The 24,950-nt window shown below is 43.3% G+C and overlaps 3 protein-coding genes across 13 annotated transcripts; all 3 read left to right on the plus strand.

Annotated features, from left to right (window-relative positions):
• The first annotated feature begins 397 nt into the window (after nucleotides 1-397).
• RNASE4 (ribonuclease A family member 4) lies at nucleotides 398-15,810 on the plus strand. Of its 6 annotated transcripts, none has more exons than XM_006191232.3 (2): nucleotides 398-537; nucleotides 14,559-15,810. In XM_006191232.3, exon 2 carries the CDS (start codon nucleotides 14,576-14,578, stop codon nucleotides 15,017-15,019), a length of 444 nt encoding a protein of 147 aa, XP_006191294.1. In that variant the 5' UTR covers nucleotides 398-537; nucleotides 14,559-14,575; the 3' UTR covers nucleotides 15,020-15,810. The 6 variants fall into 6 exon arrangements, with proteins under 6 accessions (XP_006191294.1, XP_014420277.1, XP_032337503.1 ...); XM_014564791.2 differs by having other exon boundaries at nucleotides 457-602; XM_032481612.1 differs by lacking the exon at nucleotides 398-537 and adding an exon at nucleotides 4,188-4,317.
• On the plus strand, nucleotides 406-11,497 carry ANG (angiogenin). Of its 6 annotated transcripts, none has more exons than XM_032481613.1 (2): nucleotides 406-537; nucleotides 10,887-11,497. In XM_032481613.1, exon 2 carries the CDS (start codon nucleotides 10,905-10,907, stop codon nucleotides 11,325-11,327), a length of 423 nt encoding a protein of 140 aa, XP_032337504.1. In that variant the 5' UTR covers nucleotides 406-537; nucleotides 10,887-10,904; the 3' UTR covers nucleotides 11,328-11,497. The 6 variants fall into 6 exon arrangements, with proteins under 6 accessions (XP_032337504.1, XP_032337506.1, XP_032337509.1 ...); XM_032481615.1 differs by having other exon boundaries at nucleotides 465-602; XM_032481618.1 differs by lacking the exon at nucleotides 406-537 and adding an exon at nucleotides 4,198-4,317.
• Nucleotides 15,811-21,293: 5,483 nt separating the features above from the next.
• Nucleotides 21,294-24,359, plus strand: EDDM3B (epididymal protein 3B). The gene is made up of 2 exons (XM_006191233.3): nucleotides 21,294-21,441; nucleotides 23,071-24,359. The coding sequence occupies exon 2, from the start codon at nucleotides 23,089-23,091 to the stop codon at nucleotides 23,527-23,529; it is 441 nt and encodes a 146-aa protein (XP_006191295.2). The 5' UTR covers nucleotides 21,294-21,441; nucleotides 23,071-23,088; the 3' UTR covers nucleotides 23,530-24,359.
• Nucleotides 24,360-24,950: the final 591 nt, after the last annotated feature.

Genomic DNA, 24,950 nt, shown 5'->3' on the forward strand with positions numbered 1-24,950 from the left:
TGTACAAACTTTCCCGCTTTCCAAGCTGTTCTACAAAAGAAAGGTACACTGATGGAACTAGTGGTAGGTGGGCGCTGATGACCTGTGCGGGGCGAAACTGCCTGGCTTCCTGGAATCTCGCCAGCGGACGCCTGGAGGGGCAGCCTCACGCCCGGGAGCAGGGGTCAGGGTCCCGCAATCTGCGGTCCCCAAAAGCCCTGTCCTCGTGGCCCAGGAGCGTAGAACTCGGATCTCCACGCTCGCTCCCTGCCCAGATGGGGACCCACCCGCTCCGCCTGGGGCGGGGGCTGCTCTGACTCCTGCTTCAGAGGCGGGTCCTGGCTGGGCGGCGTCGGGGGCGCCTCATCCGAGAAACGGGGCGCGGTCCCAACTACAAAAAGGCTCTCACTCTGACCCTCCTCGCCTCTTTGCATCTCCACGCCGTCCGTGTACACACACGTATGCACGCTGACCGCATGCAGATCTAAACAGAGATTCAAAAGAACACCTTTGCTCTTCTACCGGCTAACCCGTCGTCATCACTGTGAGGAGAAGCGGGTGAGAAACAAAAACTTCTCTTTTCCCAGTCCTGCCCTTTTTCTGCAGCTTGTTCCGAGGCCGAGGTGGGTTCACACTCGTGTTCCTCCATCCCCTCTCCCCTCCTGCTTTTTGGTAGCTTTATCAGGGGCATTTGGGCCGCGGGAGTCCCTTCTTAGCAGAGGCAGTGTGGGGCTCCTCCAGGAGGCGTTTGAGGGACGGAATTGGAGGATCCGAGGAATGGGAAGGAAGTAGGTGAAGTTCAGTTCTTGTAGAGTTCGCCATTCCGCATTCCTACTCGGGTGCTTATTTTCTGCAGCTCAGTAGAGAGGCCAGCGTGAACGTCTTTTGCCTAGAACATGGGCTCAAAGGAGGACTCCAACCGAAGGGAAATCTGGGGAAGCCTGCCTGTCCTCCAAACTAAGGCTTCTTTGCTTGGTACCCAGGTTAATCGCCAGATTTATGGAACAGGCCTTGTTCAGTTTTTGTGAGCATTATTGGGAACTCACGTTTTCCTTTTCTGTTTACTTATCTCTTACCTGGACCTTAATCCACCCTCAGCCCTAGTTGTGGAATTCTTTGAGACACTTTGCCAACATCCTCTTCTCTAAGCTTTCTTACTGAAACTTGGGATCCTCAGCTTTCTTACTCTAAGACAGCACATCAAATGGTATGAACACAGGGCTTGCTTAGGAAAGACAGTTTAAAACAAAACAAAACAAAACAAACATTTTCAGCACCATTCTGGGGACGGGGTAAATCTCAAATAGGCTGCAGGGGAGCAGAATTTGTCAGCTCAAAATATCTCTTTGGCATATTATTTTAAGCTGGTTATTTTCTAAGAAACGGCAGACAAGGGGAAAATCCTGAAAACCTAGCAGGAATTCCCTTTTCGTAAGAAAAACATTTATGTTTATAAGGGAAATCTTCATTTGTAAGGGTGGCTCCCTCCCTGTACCAGGAAGAGGAGGATGACACAATCTTTGTAAACTCCTGCCAAGGGAGAAGGCAGAGACTTAAGTTTGCATAACAATCTTACCCTTGTTCACTGTGCTTTTCCTGGTAACCTCCCACATCTAAGTTGCCCCACCCTCAACATCCTCTTTTGTCTTTACCTGAGGATGGTATTTAAACAGAGGACCTCTGCCATTTTGGAGTTACTCAGTTTTCCTGGGTCTCTCTGCGGTGTACTTGTTATTAAATATCTCTTTGATTTTCTTCTGTTAATCTGTCTCATGTCAATTTGATTCTTTGACCAGCCAGAAGAACCTAGAAGGGTAGAAGAAAATGTCCTCTTCCTGGACAGAGCCAAGACCTTTCCTGTGTCATTAAGAACCTCATGATCAAGTCATAAATGTAATCACTGGAGACCCAAGTGACATAATTATCTGAATAGCATATGGCTCATTTCCCAGAAGCAGCCACAGATATTCAAAGAGCTACTTGGGGTTTATAGCTCAGTGGTAGAGTGAGTGCTTAACATGCATAAGGTCCTGGGTTCAATCTCCCCCAATATCTGCATTAAAGATAAATAAATAAACCTAATTACCCATCCCCCCCCCCCCAAATTCAAAGAGCTACTTAATTACGTAAGCTGCTCACGAGTTATGAAAGCTGTGTGGTGCATTGGGAAGCTTCTAGTCCCTGGAAATGCAGATGTTCACTGGGCGATACATGTTCTTCCTTTGTACCTTGTCTGTAAAGTGAGGGGTTGACAGATAGTCTCTGAGCTCCCCCGCTTAGATCCCAATCCTTATTCTGACTACAGGATGTTAGGAACGTGGCTCATATGAAAGATGTTATGTGGAGAACTAGTTTGGCAGAGAGGATGGGAAAAACCATTCCAGGAAAAGAGAAATGGCTCCAGCTATTGTTGAAAGAGCAGATGTGAGGTTATAAACAGGCACAACTGAGAGGTTTGTCGAGTTACTGTTGGAAGCATTTACCAGTATGATTCATAAAGTAAATTGCCAAGAATGTGGACCACAGTGGGCCAGTGAAATCCCTCTTTAGTTTTTATTTACTCTGTATTTGCGCAAAGAGCAATCTCTGTTAACAGCTATTCTCAGAAGAACACACTGAAATACCTGGGAAAGAGGGAATGGGCACAGAACCCATGTTACGGAAATGACAGGCCAGCAAAAAACAAGCACCACTCGGAGGGTTGGAGTACTCAGATGTATTACGCCGGCGGGCTCAGAGGGGCTTCTGCTCCAAAGCTCTGAGCACCTCCAAGACGTGCACATGAGGTTTCATAGGGTTAATTACAAGTATGGGCTATTAGCCAATAAGGCTCAAACAACAAAAGCAAGGAATCAGTACACTGAAGCTTATCAATTCGGAACAGATCACATTACTGACACTTGTAGAGCTTGGATTTACAAGTTAGCTTGTTAGCCCAGTAAACTGACACTAAACTTCAGATTTACGAGTTAGCCCAGCAGAACTTAGATCAGTAAACCAACACTTGTTACACTTAGATTTGTGACTTAGCTTGTTAGCCCAGCTGGGCTTTTCCTTCACACCCAGAGTCTGTTGAAAGTGAATGTTTAATGTTTGTCTTTGTTTGGAAATATAAGCGTGTCAGCAGGACTCTGTCCCCATCCTCCCTCAATCAATAGTGTCCCCCACTTCCTGGAGTGGAGGTGGGATCCTTCGTTCTCTCTGGGCTTCATCCTCTTTTAACCATGACTTTGGTTATTAGATAAATTTCACGTCTATAGACCTAAAAACTGTTAGAGGTATAAAGGAATTTAGAGATTAACCCCTTGCCTCTATCCCAATAATTTCATAATTAGTCGTAAGGACAGAATGAAACACATGTAGTCTGTATAAAGGGGAAAGTACACCAGCACAAAAGTCCTTAGAAGGAGAACCCATGCTTCCTGTGTCCGTGTGCAGGGAACCCACTATTGGCTTGAAGGAGAGACAGAAAAACATTTCAGGAAAAGGGGAATGACTTTAAAGTTCCAACTGTCAGAACATTTAAAACTATATAAGGATTTATATATATATATATATATATATATATATATATATATATATATATATATATATATATATATAAAAGCTTTTTTTCTCAATTAGCAAGTGCTTCACATCTATTAAAGTTACTAATAAAAAGATACACCATAGTCACAGGCTACAAGGCAGTCCCTTGGTAGCCAAGGGGAACTGGTTCCAGGACCTCCCAAAGATACCAAAATCCGATGCTCAAGTCCCCTATATAAAATGGCATGCATAGTGTTTGTATATAATCTGTGCACATCCTCCCTATACTTTAAATCATGTCTAGATTACTTATAATACCTAATACAATATAAAGCCCATTGCTGGGGCACAGCGAATTTAAAAGATTCCTTTTTGGAACTTTCTGGAATGCTTTTCCAAATATTTTTGGGCCATGGTTGGTTGAATCCAAGGATGGGGAACCTGTGGGTATGGAGGGTTGACTGTAATTCCTTATTATAAGTATTTTGACTAAGCCCTTAAACGCATTTTAATGAGATAGCAAAAATTTTTTTTATTCCAAAACCTTCTTTTCTGTTTCATCATAACCTCATGGTGCCAAGCTGAAAAGAAAAACACTTAGAATGAAAGCAATCATCCGCCATTCACCTAGGTGGCTTCTGGCATTGTCAACTCTACGACAGGTTGTGAAATCTCCAAAGGTGGCCTGGCGAAATCCCCGAAGCAAAAAAAGAACCCGCCTTGCTCAGAGACACAGGCTGCACCCTCTATACTCAGAGGCTGGTCTCCGTGTAAGCTGGTGTTTGCACTGGGCTTTGAGGCCACGGGACGGTACGTGTGTGATGTTGGAGTGGAGTATCTTATCTGCTTTTAGGCTGTTTACCAGAGAAGGGTGGGTGCTGTTGATCAAGTCACCTTAATCCCCACAGACAGTGGGAGCCCACTGCTCCTTCCTGGTCCAGGACTGCTGAGGCAGTAAGGGTGTTGCAATGGGCCTGGCAACCTCCTCTCTGATAAGTGACTGAAAACTTTAGGACTTTGTTTTTTGCTGTGTGTTCAAAAGGCAAAGTATGATCAATTTAACACAGGTTCCCCTCTCAAACACTGTGTTTGCCCACAAAAGGAAAGTGAGCATCCGGGCACCTTGTTAGAATCCAGTACAGGCCCTGCATCCCTGTTAAAAAACCAAATGGTTTCGAGTAAATTTGAAGATCTAATTGGCTTTTTGAATGAGCCATGAATGGGGCAGCATCTCATCTAGTAAGTAAGAGAGGTGCTCTGAGGAGCTGTACAATGAAAGGCTTTTATAAGCGGAAGCTGGGCAAGTCAAGAAAGTTATAAGCAAAAAAAAAAAAGGTTGTTTCTATGCACAGGTAAGGATGAAAGGAAGGAGAAGCCCAGGAAATAACAGTAAGGATACTTCCGAGGGTTAGTAGCTGGGAGGCTGAGGTCAGGGACAGGGTGCTAACACCTGTCACATAACCCTCTCTGGAGGTGCCTTCCCGGTTCTGTGACTCCTACCTACTACCGTTTCGTGGACCCAAGTCATGTGTCTAAACAGAAAGGACAGTGGAACTGCGTCTTGCTGGGAGCCCCCGTCTTGCTCTGCAGGCTTCTCCCAAGGCAGTTCTTGGAGCTGGCCCAAGAAACAGCATTGTCTGCACCCAGATCACTGCATGCGAACCATGAAACCTGAGTTCTGTCGTGGGCAAGAGTAAGAACCGTCCGTGGACATCAGAAAAAGGCTGCTTTGGGACCAAAGGCCATGTTCAGCACACTTTGCCTCCCAGAACAGATCTCTAATCCCCTCAGGTGGGTTAATAGTTGACCCAGTCATGCCCTGGAGAGGGTGACTTTCCTTGTTTGTCTAAGAGCAGTGTCCTTGGCTTTGATGTCTGCCAGGACTTGGACTTTTTAGATCTAGTCTCCTGACCCAGTTCATCTGATCCCTATATAATCGGAACCAGGAGGGGCCTCCAGGTTCACACCACTGGACCCCACCTCTAGGAACAAGCGGCTGGAACCTCTCTTCAGTTGGAGGGAAACTTCCAGATTTTTGTAAGATTCTTCCTCCTGGGTAATCTATTGTTCTATTTATTTATTTATTAGGCATGTGTGTATTTATTTACTATTTCTAACTGTCCATCCTTTTCAATGAAACCATTTCCCCCCTTTTAAAGCTGCTGGGCCCAAGCTCATGAATTAAGAAGAAAATGAATTAGATTCCAAAGTTTAAAATGAAAAGATTTCTCTTACAATATCCTATATGTAGCTAAAGGGAAATTGGTGAGACTGGGAGTAAGTGGAGGTTTAGGAGGGATTCCTAAATTGTGATTAAGTCCCCAAAGATTTGGGAAAGCTGTTTGCTGAAGGCCATCCGGAGTTCCCCTGGATACAGGCATTATGTATGACTTAACAAGAAAAGAAAGATAAAGTATATTTTTAGCTGTTTTCTTGTAATCTTTCCTGCTACTTTCTTTCCTTAAAGCTTTAGGGGTTGAGGGGGGTCGTAGGAGGAGGAAGGGGATATAGCTCAGTGGTAAAATGTGTGCTTAGCATGCATAAAGTCCTAGGTTCAATTCCCAGTACCTCCATTAGAAAAAGAAAGAATAATTTTGGGTGCTCTTTGAGAGCAAAGTGGAATGCATCCCAAGGTCAAAAGAGGTATACAGGCAGGTTGAAGAGAAGAAAGAAGAAAACAACTAAAAAGGAGGACTACTCATTGGATGGTATGCTTGCACTTTGAAGGAAATTGCTCTAGAACACATGAAAGTGTGAAGCTATATTCATGGAAACTCTAACCTTAGATACTGATCACAACTGGTCAAGGTAATCCCCTGGTGCATAAAGTTTGATGAATCCCTGGAGTGCAAATATTGCCTGTGGTGAGAGGAAGAGAATGTTAATTTTTGTAAAGACTAAGGGATTGGTTTGAGACAGAGGATCAAGTTAGCCTAAAGAACAGATGGAACAAATTCCACTGACAATTATGTGCTTGGGTCTAGAAGGGTATGTGTGGATGAGTCTGACCACCTTTGACCAGAGGTGAGGCTCTGCACCGTGGTTGGCCTAGGCAGATTCACTTCTGTACTACAAACAGTCTGTCTCTTATTTGTTTTCTCCCAATTGCATTTTACCTCTGTTTTGGGGAAATTTAGTATTGAATATATGAGTGTGGAAGGTGTGAGTGTGGGAGCAGATGTTAGATAGCGGTGGCCATGGTGTGTACTTGCTGGGATTTGGTTTCTGGATGTCTTTGGGAGTCAAGACTACAATAAGCCTGAGCAAACGTTAGCTGAGTTGTTACAGAATGAAGGTGCAAATTCTGTAAATCAGGAATAAAGATCCTTTACCGCCCCAGACAGGGACATGAGGACCGTCAGCCTCTCAACGAACAAATGGCTTTTTCGGATGCAGAGCCCCAGTGCAATGTCAGTCCAGTGCCTTAACTAGAAATGATGTGGGCTTGGTTTACACACCGAGACTCAGGGAGGATGCACACCCGTGAGACTGGGCTGCAGGTCATCCTATCATCTCTTCCAGCTTGTGCCTCGTGCCACCGACTAAACTTATACAGACTTACCTTTACAATTCCATGGACACTGGACTTTTGCTAGTGAAACTTGAAAGGCTCCTTTACACCTAATGAGAACCCATGGAATTTCAGACTTTTCGCTCTAGCAACTCACTTTATTTATAGATGAACAAATTCAGACCTGGAGAGGAAAATGAAGTCAGTCATTAAATTATTATTAAGGGTCTACTGTGAGGCAGGCATTGTGATTCAAGGTGAATAACATGAGCTCTGCCCTCCTGTGGATTGTGCTCCAGTAGGAAACACTGGTGAGTACACGGGTAATTGTTTGCTCAAGATCACATGAATGGTGGTTTGGGAATGGCACTTGACAAGAGGTAAATATTTTGTGATGTCCTTGCGGGCATATCCTGAGCTTTGTGATGTTTGCTTTGACACTCCTTTCTAGGGAGGTGTCCTTCGTTTTAATATCTAAAGCATATGGTGTTTGGAGAGAGTCTCTAGACAAGCCTGCCAGCTCATACTTACTTCAGTGAACCGCAACATCCCCTGTGCAATCCTGGCACCTCCTCCAAGGACCCCCAGTTTCCTCTACAGTGTGGAACATGTTGGCACCATTCCTACCCGCCACTGCCACCTAATGCCTCTTCTGGGTACTACCAGCTCAGGTTCTGCTTCCAGATTTTTGAACTCTGGGATTCTGGCCTCTGGCAGAGAAGTGTCAACTCTGACCTGTGGGGACCCTTCTCACCTTGAGAGCCTGCCATTCTACAGTTGACTTTGACATGGGAAGGCAATATTTGTCCATTGCAGAGCAAGAGACTTAATGGATTACAAATTAATAAAACTTTGTCTTGCAAAAGACTAGAAAGAGAAAACAAACCCAGGAGACTGAAAAGCACAATGTAAATGTAAAAGAGCTTAGCACATGGGGAGCCAGGCAGCCCAGCAGCTGTGATGGAGCAGCAGCCACCTCAGCGTCCTTGTTCTTCTCTCAGGTGTGGCTCTCCCCTCCCACTTGTGTACCACTTTCTTGCTAAAATCCCAAGAACACACTTCTGCTGCTTCTATTACAAATTATGCTCTCATGTGCTTAAAGGAAATCTTTTCAGCTGATATCTGTTTATTTGCTTCAGTACTGAGGAATAACCAAAAAAAGTCTTAGCGTATAATTTGGTAATTCTTCATCCGCGTACCAGATTTGTCTACAGTTAAGATGAAACAGACAAGGGGGATCAATGCCAAATGCTGACGAGAAAGAGAGGTCACTCTGCTCACCCTGCCCCATGCCTTCCCCTGGAGCCAGCAGAACCCCGAAGCCCTTCATCTTCCTGCATTCACGGTTGTGCTCCCAGGGCTGTTTAGCAGCACGATAGGCTTAGTGCTATGACCTGTGGTCTCTTTAAGGGCTACAACACACAAAACTGACTTCCACACAAAAAAACACTATAAAATTAATAATTAAGTATCCATGACAATGTACAAATTTAGGGTTCATAAAGATTACATTACATTTAAGAATAAGTTGCAGGGGGAGGATACACTCAGTAGTAGAGCACATGCCTGGCATGCATGAGGTCCCAGGTTCAATCCCCAGTACCGCCACTAAAATAAATGAATGAATGAATGAATAATCCTAAATACCTCCGCCACCAAGAAAAGGAATAAACTGAAGGTCGCAGACCAGTGCCTTTATATAAAGTGAAAAAGCGTACTTATTAGCCTCTAATGGATCATCCTAAATGCCAAGGATTAGAATCCTGGGTCCAGCATTTTGTATGTAGGGGACGCATCGAGCACACACCTTTGCTCCATAAGGAAGAAACAAAAGGCAAAAGGGACTGTAATGGCACACTAGACGAAGAAAGTACCATTTTGAAGAAACCAACAAAGAGAATTCGTGTGGCCACAGAAATTAAAAGCCTCATTTAACCATAAAATTCACCAAGATCTAGGAGGCAACAAAAGACCATAAGGCCCTAATGAACAAGAAAAAGTTTTGACCATCCTTTCACTCCTGTCCAGAAGAATTCAGAGATGGAGGAAGCAAAAAACAATTGTAAAGTGGACATATATGCACATATATGTACCTGGAAACTCGTGACTTGTGTTCAAATTCATTAAAGCTGGGTGCAGCAAGTGGATACAGAAGAAGGAGAAGAAATTGAAGGTCAAATTTTTCTCCCATTGTAAGAATTTCTCAGTAGGTATGAGGATTGTCAAGAAATCATAGCCAGCTATAAATTAGTTACTCGTAGACTAACAATTCCAAAAGCAAAATCATAAAAATTAGTTTCCAGTTTCCAGTGGAAAGTCATTCTTGTTCTTGGATGTGTGGGCATTCACATGTATTTGGCTTAATACAGAGTAGGACTTTGGTGGCTTTTTTTTTTTTTTTAGCATTTTTTATTGAGTTATAGTCATTTTATAATGCTGTGTCAAATTCCAGTGTAGAGCACAATTTTTCAGTTATACATGAACATACATATATTCATTGTCCCATTTTTTTTTCACTGTGAGCTACTACAAGAGGACTTTGGTGGGTTTTAAAGGCCCTGTTCTTCCAAATTTTCTCCGAAGAACTGAAGGTATAGTCAGAAACTACCTGCTGCAAATACCAAATAGCTTTCTATTTTCAAATCAGCAAGTTTCATAAGATACAATCTTAGTGGTTCATAGGAAAATTTGTTTTCTCTTTTGTTATCATCTTTACTTGTTTAGTTCTATTTTTGATTATCTATCATTAAGTTAAAATTATGCCCCAGGAAGAAGCACTCTATTAACTCTCTGGGTGTGTCTGAGTGTCTGACACACCACCCCTGGGATGTCCAGTGTTTCAGTTGACAGCTCTTGAGAGATGATGGCTGCTCTTCTCCTTCTTCTGAGGATGACATTAAGAAATCATTACAGCAAGTGATAAGACCTTTGGTTTGATGAAAAGGTCTAAGGACTTTTGTTTGTTTGTTTGACATGGTAACACCATTTTCCTGTTGTGTAACAGTCTATGTATGTATGCAGGGGAAACAAAAATATTCTCTAAGAATAATTCAAATTGTTCCCAATGCAAGAAGCTCCTAAGAATGAGCTTGAATTCCTCTTCCTCCAGTCCTCTGTAAGGGTTGACCCCAGACCCACTCCCAAGCTTACGTGGATTCCTCCATGCTCCTCCCTGTTCTTTCCAAATAGTACGTAATAATCCCACCTTTGGCCATGAACCACCTACTCCTTGGGGAATTAGGTCTGCTTCCCTTCACCTCAAGGTGAAACTGCTCTCATGTCTCTCCTCACAGTCAACTGACTGATTGACTTGAGTACCTGGACTTCTCTGATTGCTGCTTCTCTGGACTCAGGGTTCCCTAAAAGTCCCCCTTCTTCACAGGTCTCACCTCCCATCTTACTGTCTCATCTCAGTAAGTTGGTTCTTCCATCCCTTCCCCAGGGATGCTACATCCTCTGGTAGGTGTGTCAGTGGTCTTTGTGTTCCAGGACCCAGCACAGTGCTTGGAACCCAATAGGGGCTTGTGTAATATTTGTTACTCGGTTAGTTAATCCTTGAATTAAAGACTGTGTATGGATTTTTGTAATGCTACAACTGATAGAAAGGTACATACTCAGTGATCCTAAGAAATAAGAAAGAGTGGTTGGGGCTGGAAGTTGTGTTCAGGAAACATTGGAATAGACTTTCCTCAAAAAGTTGATGGACAAGAAACATGAGATCAATGAGGAAAGAGAAAGAAAAGAATACTTAGGTGCCAGAGGATAACTGATCCATGACACCCTGTCAGAGAGAAAAGTCCCTGTCCTTTTAGCCTAATGTGGCAACGCTGTTCTGTGCCCATATCATATCTCCTTTTGCCCTTGGCAGGAGCCTTTGTTGGAAAAGATGGTGATGGGCCCCCTCTTGTTGGTCTTCCTGCTGGGTGTGGGTCTGATCCCACCGACCTTGGCCCAGGGATACCAGGAATTCCTGTCCAAGCACCATGATGCCAACCCCAGAGGCCGGGATGACAGATACTGTGAAACCATGATGAGGAGACGAGGCCTGACCTCACCCTGCAAAGACACCAACACCTTTGTTCATGGCAGTAGCAACAACATCAGGGCCATCTGTGAAGACACGAATGGAGAGCCTTACGGGATAGGTCTCAGGAGAAGCAGGTCTGCTTTCCAGGTCACCACTTGCAAGCACAAGGGAGGGTCCCCCCGGCCTCCATGCCAGTACAGAGCCACAAAATCCTACAGAGTCATTGTTATTGCCTGTAGAAATGGCTTTCCTGTCCACCTTGATGAGACCATTTTCCCTTGAAGCTGGCAGCCCGGAGCTGGCTCCGCCCTTCTTTCCTTCCGTCTCCCATCCACACCCCAGAACAGTGGTGGCAGCGTTCACTGCTAGGGGTCCAGAACTTGAGCTGTCTGATCCTTTGTTTTCTGTTTTACAGTATGTTTACCAAATAAAAACATCTCTGAAATCATTAAGAATCAGATTTTCTCACTGATTCCAGGCCTATTGATCTCTCCCCATTTCTCTATTCAGCTGTTTCTCCCCGCTCCCCGCGACCCCCCCACTCCAGGGTTGGATGGAACAGAAATGCCTTTTTCTTTACCAGTCAGTTCTTTATCAGGCCTTAGGGAGGTGTACTTTACCTTTCTGTGATGGCAAGGATGTTAAATTCATCTTACAGAGATTTCTGGGAAAATCCAAATGGCCGTGGAGCAGAATTTTCAAGAGGGGCAAACTGTTACCAAATAATAAGCAGGTATAACTTTTACAAATGTTAAACCTTAGGAAGAGGAGTATAGGACTAAATAAAAACAGATTAATTACACTTTCTATCTCTCTCTCTCTCTGTCACACACACACACACACACACACACACACACACACACACACACACACACATTTGTAATCCTGCATGAATACCAAAATCCATTCAGGGCAGCCACCTCTTAACCTTAAGCAGGAGGTAATTTGACATTGCTTTGAACGAAATGTTCCCAGGATAGTCTCAAAGTTATTTCATATCAAGATCAAGAAATTTGATTACTACATTATTTTCTCTTTACTCTTTAACTGTACCAACTGTTGTCTGGCAACTCTAAGGTCTTAGGGTGGTCATAGAAAGGTTCCAAACTTATCCTTTCTTCTCCAACTGGATATGTTTTCAAGTGAACATGAACTTCGATTAACAGACCGTCTCTGTAAAATGTGCTAATTAATCCACAGGTTCAGTGGTTAACTTCCTGTTACTTTATTTCGTCAATCGGTACCTGGATATTTTATTTAGAAAGCAGGTAATAAATTACAGTTATACATCACTAGTTTTGCTGTATTGTGAATGAGTATAGTGGTCACAGTTTTCCTGCAAGATGGCCTCTCCTGATGCCTACATGCCCTGAGATGAGCCAGAAGGCTTGGTTCCTCAATACCTGGTTATAGACCAGTGTCTAGGTGCCACAGAGAGCCCAGCCTCACTGAAAGTGTTCTCATTTATGGAGGAAAACAAGGAGAAGTCAGTTACCAGGGCACATTCAGAGCATGAATATATTTGCCTTGAGTTAATTGATTTCAAAATTGAAAACATTGTCATTTCTTTCCTAAGTAGTTGAGAAGAGTTTTCCAAATTTCTTTTATTAGAAAATTTGTCAATATTATAAAATAAAAAAGCCCTCAGGAAGTGAGGAAGTTCCAGTGCTTGGTAGAATATTTGGAAACATCTCAGGTTCTCCAACCAGTACTGTCTCCCTCATATGAGGCAATGGGGCTTCCATACAGATCATTGTCCACTCAAGGTCATGAAAGTCAAAGGCATGGACCATTATTACACTGATCACATCATAGCTGTGAAAACTCACATCTCCAAACCTCTGCTTAGCGCATGACCATGGCATCTCCTGCCCTGGTGTTAGGACAAAAGACTGTGTCCCAGGAAATCATGTGGCAATGGGATGGGGGTGCTTCCTGATGGAGCTAACAGCTGGGTAGCCCCCAGTCCTAGTATTTTTTGCTTCTGGTCTCTTTCTCTCACAACCAAAAGCTGTTTAGGATGAAATGTCAAGTTGCAGGCAAGTCATTTTACCTCAAGTGAATCATTTGGGAAGCTAAAATCCTAGTCCACTGTGCTGTGTTGACTTTGCAAGGAAAAGAAAAGAAACCCCCCAAATGTCAAGTGCTTTGAAGAATGGTGACATGCAAGGAAGAAAAATACATGCACTTTGGAGAGGAAACATTTGTCTAGGGACAAGGCATAAATTCTAGTATCGGCGACATTTCCGCTTAAAAACAGCCTTCTAATTTCTTGGGAGTACAGGTACTCGACCAAAGTTGGGGGGTCAATAATACATATGATTCAGTGTGGTCATTATTTTATCAGATTGAAGGCTACAAAGAAAACCAAGAAAAATGGAAATTGCAAAGGTGATCTTCGGCAACATTTACTCAACAGCTACCATGTGCTAGGCATTGTAACAAGCACTTTACATTGATTTTATCATTTATTCCTCACAACATGCCTAAGAGGTGGGTGTTATTATGCTCATTTTACTTGTGAGGAAATACACTGAGAGAAGTTAAGTAATTTCCCCAGGGTCACACAGTTAACGTGGCAGAACTCAGACTCTGGGATCACAGAATGAAAAGAAGCTCTTACTGAGATTCGATGGTGGTGCAGTGGAGAAAGCCTTAGGGACAAGCTCTGACCAAAAAAGATGTGTTGGGATGATTTGTGGATCATCTCATCTTCTGTTGTAGCTAGAACCTTGAGATGCAACCATTGATGACTACATTAGGATGTTTTTCTACGTCTTGTTTAATCGGTTGGTTAATGTAGCTGGGGCCATGGGTTTGCTCTTGTATGAATAGCTTAATTCTTCCCTGTAGTTGGTTATCTTGCTTTGTGACCATGTTATTGGTCACAAAGAAGCAGAATTTGAGAAAGTAGACAGAACTGTGCAAAATTAGATTTGGGAAAAACAACCCCAAAGTACATTGTTGTGATGAAGCTATTACCTAAGTGATAAGTGTATCTTCAGAAGTTGTATCCACTAGTCCTGGGGTGAGGAGTAAATCGAGCATCAATTCCTCCCTGCCAACCACCTCCCACAACGCCTTCACTTCCCTCTCTTCCTAACTCCATATCTCTTATCCACAGCAGCAGGCACAGGAATGTGACACAGAGCTTTGTATCTTTCTGTGCACGGGCAAAAGGTGACTGTGAAGTTAGAGGCTGGCATTTAAAAGACTGATAGTTATGCCTGATCGTAGTCATTATCATTAACCAAAATATAGGCTGTAGGTGGGATAAAGCGCAGGTTTCTCGTCAGCCATTTCGGTCACTCAGTGTGATCTGCCAGCGCCTTTGAAAACAAAGGACAGTAGAAACCATATGTATCAAGCTAGGAGTTCAGTTGGGGCCAGCCCTTGAACTGCACGTGTAGAATAGGGACCTGTCTGACTCTCCAAAGATTGTCCTTGCTGCTTTGTGTTGCTCACTTCCTGTTGAATCAGGATGATTTTTCCTGTCCCTTGGTTTCTCTCTAGGCACCTCCAAGGTAGTGATGGCGCTCCAGAAGACCCATTCATTGCTGCTGCTCGTGCTGCTGACCCTGCTGGGGCTTGGGCTGGTACAGCCTTCCTACGGGCAGAGTTACATGTACCAACGATTCCTGCGGCAACACGTGGACCCTGCTGGGAGAGGTGGCAGTGATAGCTACTGCAACCTGATGATGCAAAGACGGAAGATGACTTCATATCAGTGCAAGTACTTCAACACGTTCATTCATGAAGACATTTGGAAGATTCAGAGCATCTGTAGCACCACGAGCATTCAGTGCAAGAATGGCAAGATGAACTGCCACGAGGGGGTAGTGAAGGTCACAGACTGCAGGGAGACAGGAAGTTCCAGGGCTCCCAACTGCAGGTACCGGGCCACAGCCAGCATGAGACGTGTTGTCATCGCCTGTGAGGGTAACCCAGAGGTGCCTGTGCACTTTGACAAATAGATGCCACCCAGCAGGGGTTTTCTCCCAGCAGCTGGCCTCTAGCTTACTCCTTAAGTAGCAATGAGTAGTGCATTTGAGCTGTCCCAGACTCTGTCTCCTCTGCTTGTTTCTTCTTTTTCTCTGTAGAACCCATTCTGTTCAATACACTGCATGAAAGAGAAAGTTGAGACATAAACTTATAATGGGCCTGGGCTTTTCTGTAATAAGCTTCCTTTTGTAATACTGGTCGCCTTGGCTTTCTCAGATCCTCTCCTCTGGAATTTAGTCATTATATGTACGTCCAGAGCACTTCAAGCATTTTCATCTAAGTTACGTCATTTCTAATGCCACAGCACCCCTGGGACACTGCTGCTGATGCTGCAAGATACACAAGCCCCAAGTTAAGGGATTTGCTAAGAACATAAAGCTAGTAGAAAATCTGAGACAGAAGTCCAGTGTAACTGGCTACTAATCTAGGGCTTTTTCCACTTCAGCACAAGAGATGTTCTGAAACTTTCTGGTTTTTGTTATTCCCAAAAGTCAGCTGTTGTGGGGAGTGTTAAAATTTGGGAAGTATGTACTGGCCAGATGAGAGCTCTATCTGTAAAATTTGGGAACTTGACGGTGTTTGAATCTAATAAGACCAAGAAATGATATAAGAAATTTTGTTCTTCTCTTCCCAAACCCCTAGTAAGTCAGAGTGTTAAAAATGTACTGGATCATTAAGACTCACTTACTCTTCCTGACTGAAAGATTTTTCATGTTTTCTTTATAATAAAAGAAATAAGATACCTTACATTTCAAGCATTTGAGACAATAGTCTTGTGTGTGAGATTTTTTCCCCTCCTATCCTCTTTTAATTCTTCTCTAGTTTATAAACACACACATAGTTTAATATCCCCATAAACTCTAGTCCAAGTCTGAAGAGCATCAGATCAATGACGGGGACACAGAATGTCTGTCTCATTTACTCCAGAGGGAAAGATTCCTCTCAGGACAATTCTCACACCCCTTCCCTTCTCCCTTTGAAAATTTAGAAACAAATTGGGGAACAGAGATGCATGAAGAGGCTAGCTGCTAAAGAAGGAAAGTGTGTGGGTACGAAAGGACTAAACTGAAGGCATTTGGGTGACAGCCCACATACATTGTTTATATTTAAGATGTACAACTTGATTTGATACACGTGTACATTATGAGGTAATCGCCATAATCAAGCTAATTAATACACCTATGACTGCATAAATTTACCCTTTCATGTGTGTGTGTGTGTGTGTGTGTGTGTGTGTGTGTGTGGTGAAAACACATAGAATTTACCCTGGTAGCACCTTTTAAGTATACGATACTATATTAATTAACCTGCTAAAAAAAAAAACAAAACTGTACAAGTTCCCAGTTATAAGATAAATAAGATCTGAGGAACTAATGTATAACTTGGTGACTATAGTTGATAAGACTGAGTTGCATAATTGAAATTTGCTAAAAGAGTAGGACTTAAATGTTCATACCAAGGAAAGGGAGGTAAATATGTGGGGTGATAGATGCATTAGTTAACCCGATGGGGGGGATACTTTCACAATGTGTATGCACATTAAATCATCACATTGCCCACTTTAGGCATCTGACAATTTTATTTGTCAATTATACCTCAATCAAGCTGGGAGAAAAACTGTAGGGGTTCAGAAGAGGCCTTTCCAAGATGTGCTGCTTTGGCATGTGGATTGTTTTGAGCTAAAGGCAGTGGAGACCCTGTGAACTCAAGAGAAACTATTGCCCCTCCCTTAACTACCTAGGAGAATTTAAATTGGGGACTTTTCTGAGAAAAAGAGTCATTACCAGACATAAGTTTTATCTAAGTGGCCGCATCTATATGGCAGGACCAACTTCTAGTTACCAAACATCTGCCCACTATCGTCCAGTGAGTGACCCTCCTGTCCTTGGAAGCCTTAGGCCCCTTCCCATTTTTTAGCTCGGGGTGGCACACACACCTCATTTTGCCTTTCTGCCTTTGAACCTCTCGTGTATGTGGGGCTCCTGCGTGTGCCAAATGAAATCTTATTTGCCCCTGTTAACCTGCTTTATGTCAATTTAACTCTTAGACTAGCTAGAAGAATCGAGAAGGGCAGAGGAAAGTTTTCTTCCTCCCCAGCAAAACAAAATTCAACTGAGTAGATTTTTAAGATCTTGTTGGCATACAATGTATGTATCAGGCAGCACATAGAAAGGAGGTCCAAGAAACTGTATTAAATGAAAGACTTTTATTGGTGGATGGGAGCAGGAACCAAGATGTTATATTAGGTAAAAAGGCAGACTGGTTACTGCAAGGTCGCTTTGCCTTGGGGATGACAGTTATCTATCGGGTGGATTTCCTATCTAGTGATGATCATGCAATTCCTGATTGACTGATTGAAAATTCCATTTCTGGGAGACCTGAAACTGTAATTAAGTCTTAGTTTGGTGATGGGGGAGGTTAGCATAAGCAACCTATTTGGGGCCTGTTGTCTTATTTTCGCCTCTAGTCACTATGCTAGATATTGGATGCTCAGAGCTTATTCAGTTAAATAACTGAAACTTTGAATCCCTTGACCACGGTCTCCCATTTCCCATCTTCCATGGCCCATTTCCTCCTCCCCGCATCCTCTAGTAACCACCTTGGTACTCTGATTCTGTGATTTGACTATTTTAGATTCCACGTACAAGTGAAATCGTACAGGGTCTGTGTACAATTTTTTTCTGACTGTGTCTGGCTTATTTCACTAAGCATAGTGTCCTCCAGGTGCATCCAAGCTGTCACAAATGGCAAGATTTCCTTCATTTTTAAGGCCAAGTCACATTCCATTATGTGTATATCCATTCAGTATCACTAATCATCAAGGAAATGCAAATCAAAACTGTGCGACCAACTGACATCCTGCAAAGTCCAACGACCCCCATTCCTGGGCTCTCAGATGTCTGCTGTGATCCCTCAACAGGTGAAGTACGTTCTTTACAGGGCACGTTTCCCCTAACAAAGTAACTAGGTAATGCCTAATCTCACAGTAGCTCAGGCTGGCCTGTTTCAGCCCACCTTATCAGAGTCATAAACCCCCCCACCCTAAACTTCTTACCTCACCTACAACCAATCAGAGACTTGTGCACAAGCCAATCAGGCACCTTGTGGTCCTGCCTTCTAAAAGACCCCCACAACCAGCCCTCGGTGCTCACACAGGCACCTCTCATCTGTGTGGCCCACTCTTGGCTATGGCAGCTCAGCCTAATAGCTCCTTTACTATTCTCTTTCTTCATCTCTGGTAAATTCTTTTACCAATCCGTGTGTCATCGGCTCACCAGCCCACTGATTCGCCCACCTGTGTCCCACAACATAACCTAAGCAGTTTGTTTTAAAAGGGGGTAGACAGAGTTCTAGGAAACAGACCCAATAAACCACTTCCAGAAACACTGAGTAACTTACCTTCTTGGGCTGCTTTGGTGGCTGCTCATTTCTGCAGATATAAAGGGGTACAACTGCCACAATTAAATTTAGGTTGCTTCCCAACTGGCTTAGTTTTATAGTAGGGTTCATGGATGGATGCTTTGGGTTCACGATAATTTTTTTCCCCATATCAAAAATAGATTATGACACTTATTTGAGAAACACTGGATGAACAAGTTGACACCGGAAAAGACTGGAGTAGATCAACCATATAATAATATTATCAACCATTGGATATCAGCATAACAGTTTATTCTTTAAAAAATTACTTTCACTGGCACAGTTTCTTATAATTTTCTCAATTACTCACTGATGGTCTGTAATATGCCATAAGGATGCCTTGGAAAGCTACGGAGCTCTTTCTTAGCCCTTTCACACTTTAACCCTAGTGGTGTCTCCCTCCTACCTGTACATTTATTGAGTCACTACTTGGTTTACTGTTCAGGAGAGAGCATGAACTTGCTGGGAAGGGCTCCAGCTGTATGGACCCATCATGGCCACCTCATGTTTTCTCAGACTCATCTCTCAAGTCCTCCAAACCCGGGTGCCCAGAGTTTCTACCTTCTTATTCTCCTTCTTCACCCAAAGGATAGAGAGTAGGCGGATGTACAGAGTGTCCTCTGAGACAACCCCCGTCCAGTCTATCAGCACATGATTCTCTGTTATTCAAAGAATATTTGACATGAGCTAGGGTTTAAAGTGCACCAGAATTTCTGTAAATACCAACATATCCCTATACATGCCAACAGGTCCCCATCTAATCCTGATAACATATTTCCCATTCAAAGAGAAGATCAGGTGACTATAAAACAGGATGGCATTGCTACTAGCACGCTTTAAAGATAAGTTCTGGATATAAAGTAGACATTCTGCCTATAGGACAGGAAAAGTCACTTTCCCTCTACACTTCCAGGTTCTGAGACCCGGCTGAGATTCCCTTGTAATAGAAAAACAGATTAACAAGAGAAAATGTTGACCTAAGTTAGACAAACAGACTGCTAGTTATTTCTCCAGCAGAAAAATGGATGTATTTGGGATCAGCAAAGAATTGCAGTTTGGGGTCTGCAGCCATAGTGCAAGTTCCCAGCAACAATGCAGAGGAGACCTCATTTACAGAGGGACAAAGGAAGCTGGGAGGGCTACGGGAAGACTGTGCATGGCTTTCCATTGGCTGAGTGGCGACAATCTCTCACTGTCTGAGCCAGCAAAGGAGAGGAAGTCTTTCTTCTTCCTGTCGGGCTCTGCTGTGCTTGTAGAGCATGAGTGTTCCCCTTTCTGGTCTCCTGAATATTTAATTAAGATTTCTATTTAACGTATTTTTTCTTTTTCTTTCTTTTCTTTTCTTTTTTTTTTTACAAAAGACACACAGAAGCTTAACAACATGTGTATCTCCTATAGGCATGGAAGATACCAAGGAAAACAGTAAAACTCTCCAAAATGGCTCAAGCAGCCACTTTAAATACTATCCTCGGCTACAGACAAAGGGGATGTTGCAAAGGAAAGTAAGGCAATTCATCAGACGATCAAAGGAGCAAATGTTTGGTAATCAAATATTTGCTGAGCCTTGCAGAGACAATGGGACAGAGAGTAATTTTAACAGACTTTGCTAAATTCTTCCCTGTCTGCTATACCTAGTTCATATTATACTATAATTATCCATGGTAATAGCTCTCTTCCTGGAACATTCTGTTGACTGGAAAAAAAAAAAAAAAGCACAACCTAAAGGTTGAAAATTATGTTTTATTCGTTGGACCTACTGGGTATTTAAGCTTGGGAGACAGCCTCTCAGACAACTCTGAGGGACTGTCCTGAAGAGGTAAGGGAGGAGCCAGGATATATAGGAGTTTTTGCAAAAAAAAAAAAAAAACCAAAAAAAAACCAACCCAATAGTTGGAACATCACAAGATTACTGTTAATGAAAGAAAAACCACACATCTCAAGTTAACAAATTTGGCACTTTTTTATATGTAGGAAGATGCAGGAGTCTAAGATTATTAAAACCATTCCCATGATATGCACCTTATCTATCTAGGGCTGACGTTCTGTTTCTCTCCATCCTGAGTTCCCCACAGGGGGCACCATTTGGGGTGGCTGCAATGGATGCTGGCTTGGTGGCCACAACATTGTTTGTTGACTGAAATGGCAGGTGAAATTCTTTGCCCACAATTGTTTTAGGCAGTTAGAAGGAAGGTCAAAAGTTCTTCCTGAGTCTTTTGGGCCTTGATTCTTTTCAGTTCAAAATAATCCAACATGCCAAAAATATACATTTTGAGGAAGCAAATTATGCTCCCTGAGAGAGGCATATCTTGGGGTGGCATAATCTGTTACCTTTCATGACATTCTGATAACAAGGTGGCCCAGTGAGAAATCCAACCAAGGTGGCTTAGCCAGGAACAGTCCTTGGAGAAATATGTTGATAGAAAACACATTCGAGGATCTCACTTTATCTGCAAATTGTACCCTTGACTAGATACTGTTTCACTTCTCAATGGAAGTCCCACAGTTTACAACTCCAGATATGGTTTTCCTCACTCAGGTTCCCACTGGAACATAGCTTAGCCATGCAGGGACTTTCCCCTAGAAGTTTGTTGGGAAATGAGTTTCGGAGCCAGATCTCTGGTTGTCTTCTGACAACTCTAGATAACCCCTCTCTGGGGTTATCCGGGGCCTTGCAATTCCTTTGTGCCCGCAAATCAGTCTTTGATGATTTTGCTCCAGGCTATTCTCGGAATGAACCCAAGTGTTCTAGATGAGAAGATATGGGAACTGGTTCTCTTAGTAAGGCTGTCCCCTCCTCCCACCCCCACAGCACTGCCAATCCACTGGAGCGCTGCACCTCCCACTGCTAGTCCTTCCTTCACTGCTGCAGGCTTCTTGGTGCTAAGAAAAAGGGAAAGACACAGACTCTCTTCTCTTCAGATCCGCATACTGATCCCCACTACCACCAGTGACTGGACTGTTGGATCTAAATAAGGTGAGTTACGGATAGAAGGGTGGGTGCTGAGGATTCTTAAAGGGAAAGGCCCAGGAACACTGGAAGGGGCTTGACTGGACTTCTAGATGGTGGAGTTAAGAATGGACAGGGATCCAACTGGTAAGAAGCAAAGACCTGGATTCAACCTAGCACTGATCTCACTGATACAGTCCTAGTAGCCTCCCCCTGCTCTTCTCCCTGCCCCTCCCTACTTCCTCTCTAATCTTCCTGAGAATAGTACCATTGTCCCTTGTATCCACAGGGGATTAGTTCAGGACTCCCCACCCCCAGGATACCAAATCCATGCACGCTCAAGTCCCTTACATAAAATGGCATAGTATTTGCATATAGCCTGAAGTATCCCCCTGTATACTGTAAATCATTGTTTCATTACTTATAATACCTAATACAAATGTTTTATAAATGCAATGTCAATGCTACGTAAATAGTTGCCAGCTCACAGCAAATTCAAGGTTTACTTTTTGGAACTTCGTGGATGTTTTTTGGAATATTTTTGATCTGCGGCTGTGGCTGGTTGAGTCCCTGGCTGCAGAACAGGTGGATACGGAGAGCTGACTGTACGTTGGAAGAGCCTGAATCCTGATCTTCTCATCCTGCTTAGTTAGCCCCTTTGAGTCACAAATGAGAAAGTGCCTACCCCTCCTTCCGGGCCTGATGTAGTACTAGACATTCTCAGAAATGTTCTCAATGCATGTATCTTACTAGACTCTTACAGATCTGTGAGGAAGCCTTTATTAGGCTTATTTGAGGACACACCCTTAGAGAGCTGAGAATCAGGTTGGAGATTTCATATGCTCATGGTAAGTGAGGGCAGAGAGCTGGTTTAAAGGGAGACTTTTTCAAATATGTCTACGCCCTAATTTACAGGAGAGTAAGTCTGTGAGGACAGTTTCAATCTTGGTCCTTGATTGATTAGAACAATATTTCAAAACTGGAATTCCTTTATGATGACATTCTTAACAACAAATTAAGACCATTTATGATGACGATAATTGGGGAAATGGCCTCTGAGAAGGGACATGGGTCATCAGAAGTGATGGTGTGTTTCACACAGGCTTTGGGGAAGCGTTAGAAAGCAGTCGAGACCCCGTAAGCACCATCTTGCCGAGTCAGTGTAGTCGCAGCCTAGGATTTCAGGGAACTAAAGCCTTTCTGCTGGGAAGTATCTCCCAAGTCTCTACTCATCTTCTGTGTCCCCTTAAAAGGAGACAGCCCTTTCCACGTCACAGACATAAAGCTTAAAAGATCATTTTCTTTAGGGCACATGCTCTTCTGAGAACTGATCTGGACTTCAAAACAGCTAGCTAGAGGGTGATTGGGTTCTCAGTTCATGTTGAAGAGAGGGCAGGGAGGAGGTGCTTGGAATTCTCAAAATAAATATTATCTATGATTATTATTTTTCACAACTTTGTGTTTGTCTCTCTCAGGCTCTAGCACACTTTCAGTTCTTACAAACTTTATTTTCTAATGAGACTTACCATCTTCTAGCCTGGGAATCAGATGGGTCCCAGTGCCTACAATGACAGGGAAAAGAATTTTAAGGTAGAGTTGAGCTCTTAGGGCAGTGTTGAGATAATGCTTTCCTCTCTCTTCCCTGTGGACACACAGGTGGCCCTGGTGACTGAAATGGCATCTGCTCTAAAGGTCCTGGGCCCTCTCTTGGCCCTGCTGTTCCCCCTATGTGGGCTCTGTGTACACAGCAAGAACCTCTCCTGGAGGGAATTTATGAAACAGCACCACCTGAACACAAACTGGGAATTCAGGAAGTACAAATGCAATGATCTTATGAGGGAAAGAGATGTTCCAAAAGACAAGAACTACCACATCTTCATCTATACCTTATGGCACAAAATTGAGAACATATGCCGCAGGAACTGGAGAGGTCGCTACCAAAATGTCTACATATGGTCCCAATATCCCTTCAAAACGCTGAAGTGCTACCGGGAGAATAACAAAAATAACTACAAAGATTACAAGAGCTACAGCTACATTGAATTCCACTGTAGCATGAATGGTTATGTTGATAGTATAGAGGACACGTGGCTGTTAGAGGATGTCAGCAACTAAAAATTCTACCCACGTCCGCAGCTCTGAGTGTTCAGTGCTTCCCAAGTGGTGTCCTCTGCCTCCCTCAATAGCCCTTGCATTTGTCTGCCAATGTTTTCCAACTACTTCGAGTTACGTTTTGTGGAGCCAGCTGGCGCTCTCGGAAGTTCATAAAAACCCCCACTCTTGGGTTCTCCATGTTCCTGGAACCGACTGGCACCTTAACCCCCACTCCCCACTGCAGGACCCTTCGCATACCTGCATTTCAGCAGGGTAAAAACATCTTCTCCTGATACATGTTTTTATGCCACCAAAACTAAGCACCCCAGGACATAGCCCATCTCCTGCTCTTATCAGAGTTGTACATCTTATTATTCAGAGTAGCTTCTGACAGATCTCACAACCAATCAGGTACCGGTGCATGAAATGATCATGCAGCCCCTATTCCTTGTGTTCACAGCCCCCTTCTCCCCAGTAAAAGACCCTGCACATTCAGCCTCGGTGCTCACTCAGGCATCTCTCATCTGTGTGGCCCGCTGTTGCCTGTAGCAGTTTATCTATTCAACTTTCCCTTTGTTCTTAACACCTCGTGGTCCTTGGTAAATTCTTTTACTGCAAACGCACCGGCCTGCCAGGTCCTCCAACATGTTTCACTTTGTTTCTTGCTATCAGAACTTTTCCTATGTTGTTCCTCTGCCTGGAATACACTTCCATCCTTATTTACCTGATTTACTGTTACATTTTAAAAAAAGATTCAGCTCACATGGCACCACTTTTTGACTAATGCGGAAATTCTCCTGATACTGACTCTCTTCATGTCTTCCCAAGCTGAATGGTCTTCCCTTTTCTAAATAAATTATATCATCCCAATGTGTGTGGAAATTTCTATGTTACGTGTGCAGAGTATGTGCTGTGTGATTAGTGAAGGTGTTACATTGTGTGTGATAGAGTTTATGCTTGGATATGCTGCGTGTAGACTTAAGGTGTTTTATATGCGTGTGTCAAAGATGTGTGATAGACTTATGTGTCTGATGAAAGTATGACTGTTTATGTGCTAAGCTGGGGAAAAGTTGTGACCTAAGGGTTGATTGCAGTGACTGAATTCCATCCAGATTGGTGGGTGTGGGCAGAGCTGACTAAGTATAAAATATGCGGCATGTTCCTGAGTCATAGCAGGTGCTCACTCAATACTGATTTTCTTCCTTTCTCAACCTTTGACTTGGTATTTCAATTTTGATTTTGACAAAACAAACATGGCAAGTGCCTGTCAATCATGTCCTCTCTGATATTCATTAAGAATGTCTCTAAGATGCAATAGATCACATTTATAACTCTACATAGAGTAATTAATTGTAGTGGAGGAGGGTTTAGCGCAAAGTGGTAGAGCACATGCTTATCATGCTTGAGGTTCTGAGTTCAATCCCCAGTATTTCCTGCAAAAA

This window comes from Camelus ferus, chromosome 6, assembly GCF_009834535.1.
Source record: "Camelus ferus isolate YT-003-E chromosome 6, BCGSAC_Cfer_1.0, whole genome shotgun sequence".
NCBI lineage: Eukaryota > Metazoa > Chordata > Mammalia > Artiodactyla > Camelidae > Camelus > Camelus ferus.